Below are 8,725 nucleotides of genomic sequence, written 5' to 3'. Positions count from 1 at the left end.
CGATCGTGGCTTTCAAAAACCCACTGCATTTCCAGAGATTGGCTTGGCGTGCAAGTGGCCCATGTCCACAAAGCCCTGCACTTTAGTCCTTTTTTTGTATAATTTTAGTCCAAAATTGTGTAACTTTAATCCAAAATCATGTAAATTTAGTCCAAATTTAAATTCAGATTTGAAATCAACGCAATAATAAGACGAGATTAAAGTTGCACATATAGCCATTGAAATTGCACATAATACTACTGAAGTTGCACATAATGAGCATTGAAGTTGCGCATAATGAGCATTGAAGTTACGCAAAATGTGTAATAAAGTTGCAATAATGGCCATTGAAGTTATACAGATTGAAGTTTGAATGGTGTAACTTTAATGTTTATCTAACTTTAAAATAAACAAAAAACTAACCAACACAATAACAAGGCGATATTTGAAAAACATTCTTCAACACTGAAAATTGCAAAAATTAGAATTAATATATTCAAATACACATTATATAACTCCAATGTTTGTGTAACTTCAATTTATAAAATGTATAACTTTAAACGTTAATAGTATAACTTTATTTTGATTATTCTATAATTTTAGCACAAAATATGGAAATTTTAAAAAGCGGAATACTAAAAACCAATTCTAGATCTGAAAGTATTGTAACACTTCAAATTGCAAAAAAAAAAACCAACAATAATATTGCAAAAAAAAAACGATTACAATCCGAAAAAACCAACAATACTAACTTTAAACCAACAATTCTAGATCTGAAAAAAAAAACCATAATCTAAAAAAAAATATGTAACACTAAAAAAATAACATTACTAACAATAAAAAAAAATGGAACTTTAAGAAACGTAATTTCTAAACAAAAATTAATCAATAAGTCATAAAAATAGATTCCATTTTATTTATTATGTTGAATTTATGTAAATTTAGTATTTTAATACAAAGTATATGTAACTTTAATATTACAAGGGTGTAACTTTAGTCGTAAATAGTATAATTATAGTCGTAAATAGTATAACTTTAGTCTCATAGCCTAAGAATGTCATTGAATGACCAAATTTTGTAGATCTTAGATAATATTTATAAATTAGTAAATCTATTCAACACAATCTAAGATTAAACCTAAAAACAGTAGATCTGAAAATACATATAACAAGACGTATTTAAACAATACGAGATTAAAAAACTTAACCAATAAAATAAATCTAAAAAATAAAAAAACCAATAAAATAAATCTCAAAAATAAAAAAACCAATAAAAAAATAAAAAATTCACCTCTGTTTAAATACGTCTTGTTACCCAGATCTAAAAAAATCAACAAAGCCAAAAAATTCAAAAAAACCGACCAATGACCCACCATGCCCAGATCTTAAATACACAAAAAAAAAAGATGTTGTTGTCATCGGGTTGTGGGTGGTTGTGCGGGAGTGTTGTTCTTGTCGTCGGGTTGTGCAAGGGAGGACGGTTGTCGTCGTCGTGGTGTGGTTGTGTCGAGGAGGAAGGAGGAGGGGCGGCTGAATGAGAACGGCTGAGGTCGTGTTGGTTGGGTGGGTGGTGTTGTGGTGGTTGATGTCGGTGGAGTAGGGGCTGAATGAGAACGACTGAGGTCGTGTTGGTTGGGTGGTGTTGTGGATGTTGATGTCGGTGGAGTAGGGGCTGGCCGGTTTGGGTGAAGGTCGAGTAAAGGAGGGAGACGGTATGATGGTGGTGAGTGGTGGTGTTGTGGTGGTTGATGTCAGTGGAGTAGGGGGCTGACCGGCTTTGGTTTTGGTGGTGTTGTGGAGGACAGTGGTAGCTTGTGGAGGGGACGGCACTAGGATCGTGGTGGTTAGGCGAGGCGCGTGGTTGTGTGAGTAAAGGAGGGAGGACGGTATGGTGGTGGTGAGTGGTGGTGGAAGGGTTGATTTGGTTTTTTTTTGAGAGAGTGAGGGGATGAGAGAATTGTGAGAAAATGAATAATGAGGAAGTGAGTAGGGAGATTAGAATGAGGAAGAAGTTATGCATGATTAAGAAGAAGTTATACAGGATTAGGGAGGGAGATTTATGGCCCTTCATTGAGATGTAATCTCATCCCTCTATTCCATTCATCCAAGAGCCCTTATAAGGACTTAGGGACTTATAAGATATAGTGGACTTACAAGAACTCTCTCTCTCTCTCTCTCTCTCTATATATATATATATATATATATATATATATATATATATATATATATATATATATATATATATATATATATATATATATATATATATATATATATGGTCGAGATCCAGTGAGAACCACCCATATAATGAGAACCGTGAGAACCACCTTATGAGAACCGTGAGAACCACCTTAATCTAATATAATAATAGTACGGTGGATTATACAGCGCGCCAAAATCAATCTTGTACCCCTAAACCTTCTAAACTCCGTCATTTACCAATTTTCTTTTCCCTCTCATCTTTCTTTCTCTCTCCTCAAATATAACCATCTTCCACAACGCTAGATCTTTCTTTCTTCTACGATCGATACGATTGATCCTCAACTACTGATCCATCAATCTCTTCAACGATCTACCTATTCGGCGCGTCCTTCATCAATGGAACCTTTTTATTCAAGGTAATATTTCGAAATTGTTGATTAATTTTTGTGAAATTAGGGTTTATATTTTGAGAAATTAGGGTTCGGAAAATTGAGAAATTGTTTAAATTGGTTGAAATCGTGATATTGTTAACTCAGTTGTATGAACTAGATAGGTTTTAGAATCGTCAAACTATTAGCTACGTGCATCAAATTGTTATTATGTGCATCAAATTAGGGTTTATATTTTGATCTGTTTGTAATTTTTTAATTAATCGATTAAATTTGTTGAATTTGTTGTTTGTATCATCGTCTTTAGCTATTTTTAGTAATTAGGGTTCGGTAATTTGAGAAAATAGGGTTTGGTAAATTGAGAAATTGCTTAAATTGGTTGAAATCGTGATATTGTTGACTCAGTTTTATGAATTAGACAGGTTTTACAATCGTCAAACTATAAGCTACGTGGATCAAATTATTGCTACGTGCATCAAAATTTGGGTTATATCTATGTAATAATTTCCTGCTATGGTTTTATTGTTAGTTATTTAATTTTAAATGGTTTTTATTGCAGCAATGACATTCTTAGTTCAATGGTATCGCATAGTTCTTCTAATGTCATTACAAATGACATTACAAATGAAAGACAGATGGTTGAAGTTAATGCATCTCAATCCATATCAAAAATATATGCCCTTAACATTGATGTTCCTGAAAATCTGAATTCAGAAATAGTATAAGGTAAAATTCTGTTGAACTGTTGAATGATCAGATACTGTTCTATTACTGTGCTGTTGTATACTTGAGTTATCCAGTAAACCTAAATCCTAATTCTACTTTATTTCATCACATTTGCAGATGATGTAGTAGACGAGGTAGAGGTAATAGAGGAGGCAGAGATAATAGAGGAAGCAAAGGAGGGGAGGCGGAAGGTTATAGCAACATGAATCGGATTTTTGGTTGTCCTACCCATCTCAAGCCTATTATTGGTATGGTCTTTGATACACTTGGAACTCAGTATTGCCTTTTATGAAGCATATGGAAAAGAATGTGGGTTTGTGACTAGAAAAGGCTCACAAAAGAATAAATAGGGTGTCATTACACATAAATCTTATTTGTGTAATAAGGTTGGGGAATGTGAAGCCAAAGGCAAAAAAACACTGTAGGTAAGGACTAGGGTAGGTTGCCTTGCTAGGATTAACTTTAAACGAATTGTTAAAGGTAAATACCAAATTTATGGTTTTGTTGAAGGTTATTGTAACACCCCTAATTTCCGTAATATAATTCTTTAATTTTATTTTCCCATATTTCATATTTTATTTTCCGGTAAAATATTTGTCTCTTGTCTTTTGGGCTCGTTGGGCTCGAAAACGGTGAAGACCCGCTCCTTCCTTGGGTCTCACGTGTTTCTTGGTGTAGATGGGTGAGTTTTGGGCCTAAACCTAGAATAAACCCATGAGCTTCTCTATAAATAAGGAGGGAAATCAAACCCTTGCTTCTCTTTTCTCAAAAAACCCTAAACCTAATTTCTCTCCTATTTCCTCCCGTGTGCCGCGCGTCCCTCGCCTAGGGTTTCGTGCCGTTCTTCCTCTCTTCCTTCTTCCTTCATCATCTTTTGTGCTTAGATCGATCCTACTTCTTGGATTTATCGATCTCCTTCGTAAGTTTTATGTTTTCGCAGAGTTTTATAGTTTTTATAGTTTTTATATATATATATATATATATATATATATATATATATATATATATATATATATATATATATATATATATATATATAGTATATTTATTAGATTCGTTATCTTTGGCACGTGGATGATTTCAATAAAGGCGTGGAAGTTGCACCTGGAGAAGACGTTTATATCGTTGAAGACGATCTCTAGGGTTTATTTGCTTAATAAGGTAACTAGGTGTTTTCCTTTAATTGTGTTTATGCCAATTGATGTAATTAATATGATTTAATGAATGTTTTGTATGATTAGTACATGTTTGATTGTTTATTATCATGTTAATTATGTTTTCGCATGTTTGTATATGATTAAATGTTGTAATTATGTCTCGTATATTGTTTACATGTTTACTATGGGTGTCATGAGCGTAATTAGGGTTTACGAATCAAACCCTAGTGGCGGCATGATAGACGGCCAAGAGTTCTCTCCAAAGTTATAGCTAAAGCTAGTGTAACCTTGATGATGATTCAAGTGTTATAGCTAAAGTTAATACAACTTTGGGTAGTTACTCTAGTTATGGCTGAAACTACTATAACATTGAAGTATGAGATAAGGTTATAGCTGGAACTAACGTACCCTGAGATTGTGGCTTAAGGTTATGGTTGGAACTAGTATAACTTTGGGGTTCGTATCAAGGTTATAGTTGAGGTAAGTATAACTTAAAGTTATATATGTTGAAGTTATAGTCGAGGTTACTATAACCTCGCATCCAGAGTTCATGTTATGGTTAGGGTTACTATAACATTGAATGATTAAATACTAAAGTTATAGTTGAAGTTACTATAACATTGGTTGTTTATACTTGCTTCACATGTTGTGTTGTGTTCAGTTATTATATGACAATGTATGCATATGTATTTGGTTACTCTTGTTCGTATGATAAGTAGGATGGTCAGTTATACTATCCAATGGGTTGAGACGTGATGTTGTTCACGCGTGTTAGTACAGTCGGTTATACTGTGCATTTGTTTGTTGGCTGGTTTGAATAGATGACAGTGGTATCAGTTATATACTATCGGAATGAACTAACGCCACCCGTTGATGCGGGATTTATTTGGTCTATGTTTGGGAGTGTCCAGAGTCGTCATTTATACGCTCTGGGTCCCGAGTGTCGTTCGGTGTACAATTATTGCATCGAGAGGTCTGGGCAGGTCTTAGGCATATAGGCAGTGGTGATATGCTATACATAGTACCGTGGAGGCAGTGGTGATACGCTCCACACCGATGGAGGCAGTGGTGATACGCTCCGTCAGTTAGAGGCAGTGGTGATACGCTCTGACAAGTTAGAGGCAGTGGTGATACGCTCTAACGGGCGTTCGCTCTATTCGTTAGGCTTTGTTGCTAGCTTTGTGCCTTCTGTTGCTGTGGATTGTGTGTTACCGTATTCGATATGCTTTGATGCTAGCATTGTGCCTTAAGTTGTTAGGGGTCGTGTGCTACAATGGGTATTAGTGTACATGGTCTAGTTCTTGCATATGGTTTAGGTTTGCATGATTCCGTCTAAAATTGATAAGTCATGGTAAGCTTTGTTGGGTTTTTCATGAGTATAGATGATCTCACATGTTTACTGGTTTTACATTTCATTTTTTAATGATTGTTAATTATATTCAATTGTTGTAAACATGACTGGGAGAGCATCTAATTACTCCCGACTGAATTGTCGACCCCCTTCTCATGTTGTTCAGATGTTGCTGACTGGTTGATGCTTGCTTGGGGAATGTGCGAAGCGAGCTTAATAATAAAATAGGAGTTTACTTTTAAGTTTTAAGAACCCTTTGAATAATGTATTAGTTGTTTTGGATTTAGTAGCGAACCGGATTGGTCAGGTGTTTCCGCCACCTTGACCCTTTTATCAGTATCGTACTCTGATATTTACTTTATATAAGTTTTTCCTTTTGTTTTATAATCCGGGTTGTTACAGTTATAATCATATGCCAGCTACACCATTAACAATGGTACATCTGACGCAAACGAGAGAATTGAATATAGTTCATAAAAAAAATGATAGTTGACAACTCAAAGGTTAACAAAGGTCCAGTTATGACCTATAGGATGTTTAAGGAGTATTTCAGAGGTTATCAGAATGTGGATGCTTCATTGGAAGACTTTAAAAACTTTTCAAGGGATATCAAAAAGTTCTTGTCAGAAGGGGATGCTCAAATGCTTACTGAGCATTTTATGAAAATAAAAAGAATGTGTCCATCCTTTTACTTTGACTTTGAGGTAGATGAGAAAGGTATATTGTCACATGTTTTCTGGGCTGACCCTATTAGTATAAAAAATTATTTGCTATTTGGGGACATGACATCCTTTGACACGGCCTTTAGGAAAAATAAGTATAGAATGATGTTAGCTCCTTTCACAAGGGTGGATCATCATAAGAGATGTATGACCTTTGGGGCTGGACTTCTTATTAATGAGAGCAAGGAGTCATTTGCTTGGTTATTTACGAGATTCCTAGAAGCTATGGGGGTCGTTAGCCTGTGTTTATAATAACTGACAAAGATTTGGGGATAGAAGGAGGACTTAAGAAAGTCTTTAAAGATAAGGTGCAACATAGATATTGCATATGGCACATATTGAAGAAGTTGCCAGAGAAGGTAGGGCCTGTGATATGTAAAGAAACTGAGTTTTTGAAAGAGATAAACTCATGTGTTTGGGGCAAAGATATGGAGCCTGCTGAATTTGAGGAAAGATGGACAGCCATTGTGGAAGCTCATGAGTTGTCGGATAATGAGTGGCTTCAGGAAAAGTATGGCATTAGACAATTTTGGATTCCAGCTTACTTTCGTGACTTGTTCTTAGGAGGGTTTATGAGAACAACCTCGAGGTCCGAGTCAAAAAAATCATCTTTTTAGCAATTTCACTAATCCAAATTTGACCCTTGTTGAATTTTGGATGCGCTTTGAGAGTGCAATGAATACACAACGATGGTCTCAATAAAAACTAATTGCACAATCAAAGTACTTGTTTCCTGACTTAGCTACTCCTCTAGACCTAGAAAAGCATGCAGCAGAAACCTACACTCCGAGAATTTTCGATGATTTCAAAGAGGAAATAAAAGCAGCATGCTTTACATGTGCCACTGGGGACAAAGAAAAATGGAAGAATCATGCAATTCTCTACATAGACGTCAAGGATCGTGAGAGAAAGAAAGACTATAAGGTGGGTTATAAGACAGATGAAGTGAAACTAGTATGCAATTGCAAGAAATTTAAAAGACATGGAATACTTTGTCGACATATTCTCTGTGTCCTTAAAAATTATGGTTGTTAGAAAATTCGAAGCAAATAACTACTTAATAGGTGGAGCAAACTAGCAACCTGCCAGCCAATCTTCATTTTGATGGCCAGTTGCTTGTTGATTGCAAATCAGTCGATGCACAGAAGAACAAACTGACTGAATTGTGGTAAAAAATGTTCACTTGTGTGTCACTAGTTGAACAGAGTCCCGCTAATTGTGATGAGTTACTAACCATTTTACGTGGGTTCAAGGAAAGGGTACTTGTAGAAACAACAAGTAGTGTCGCTGATGATGGTGGTAATAGTAGTATTGGAAAGAAAAGGGACAAAAATGCTGAAATTGGAATGCTCTTGGGAACAAGTGTGCCTAGCGAAATTAAAATTTTGCCTCCAAGACAATGCAAAAACAAAGGCTCGGGAAAAAGAATGATTTCACAAAGAGAAAGAGCGGGGGGAAGTCAGTAAGAAACCACTAAGAAGATACAAGGCTTGTGGGAAGATGGCGAACCACGACAGCAGGAATTGTGACCGACCAAAGGATCACTGACAATTAGACGACTAAGTGATGTCTCTTATTAGCATAAGTTTTCTATTTTTACCCTTTTTGTTTCCCTCTAATTTTTATCTTTGCTGACATTTGCTTTCTTATGTGTAATATTGAAGTCTTTGGCAAGGATTTGGACTTGTGCAGCGGAATTTTTTAGCAACATTTGAGAAGACAACACTTGTTTTTTGGATTATTTTTCTTCATTTACAATTGTTTTGTAATAAATGTAACGGGAGTCTTCCGTATTTTTAAATTGTATATATGAGAAGATGAAATTGTGATTCTGGATATAAGAATGGAAAAGATGTGTTTCCCTGAGCAAATTATGTCATGCACGTACGAGGTCATTTTATGCACATAACGCAAGTATGAAGACATCTGAAAAATGTGATCATTATTTCTCCAAATTTGGTAATTAAAAAGCTGAAAAAAGAATACGCTAACAATAAAATGTGATTAGTTGAATCATCATCGTGTACGACAAGTCATTTAATATCATGCACATTCAAGGTTATTCCATGCACATGGAAGGTCATTTCATGCACAGATAACCCAAATGGGCTAATTCCCCATGACATGGGTTATTTCTCATTACAAATCATTTAAAAAAGGCATAATTTAACAAATAAATTGGGCTTAATTTGGTCATGTT

At 35.2% G+C, this 8,725-nt stretch overlaps 1 protein-coding gene across 1 annotated transcript; it reads left to right on the top strand.

Annotated features, from left to right (window-relative positions):
- Nucleotides 1-6,285: 6,285 nt before the first annotated feature.
- On the top strand, nucleotides 6,286-7,991 carry LOC141614373 (protein FAR1-RELATED SEQUENCE 4-like). The gene is made up of 4 exons (XM_074433123.1): nucleotides 6,286-6,520; nucleotides 6,790-7,074; nucleotides 7,268-7,449; nucleotides 7,731-7,991. The coding sequence occupies exons 1-4, from the start codon at nucleotides 6,286-6,288 to the stop codon at nucleotides 7,989-7,991; spliced, it is 963 nt and encodes a 320-aa protein (XP_074289224.1).
- Nucleotides 7,992-8,725: the final 734 nt, after the last annotated feature.

This window comes from Silene latifolia, chromosome 11 (assembly GCF_048544455.1).
Source record: "Silene latifolia isolate original U9 population chromosome 11, ASM4854445v1, whole genome shotgun sequence".
NCBI classification, from domain to species: domain Eukaryota; kingdom Viridiplantae; phylum Streptophyta; class Magnoliopsida; order Caryophyllales; family Caryophyllaceae; genus Silene; species Silene latifolia.
The sequence above is the reverse complement of the archived record's forward strand: the minus strand, read 5'-3'. Positions and strand labels throughout refer to the sequence as shown.

What these genes read in the sequence shown, in the direction of transcription:
- LOC141614373 (XM_074433123.1), top strand. Translation starts at nt 6,286, where the DNA reads ATGATAGTTGACAACTCAAAGGTTAACAAAGGTCCAGTTATGACCTAT. An exon ending in CTTTGAGGTAGATGAGAAAG is followed by an intron (nt 6,521 to 6,789) that starts GTATATTGTCAC and finishes TAACTGACAAAG; the next exon opens with ATTTGGGGATAGAAGGAGGA. An exon ending in TTGGATTCCAGCTTACTTTC is followed by an intron (nt 7,075 to 7,267) that starts GTGACTTGTTCT and finishes TTCCTGACTTAG; the next exon opens with CTACTCCTCTAGACCTAGAA.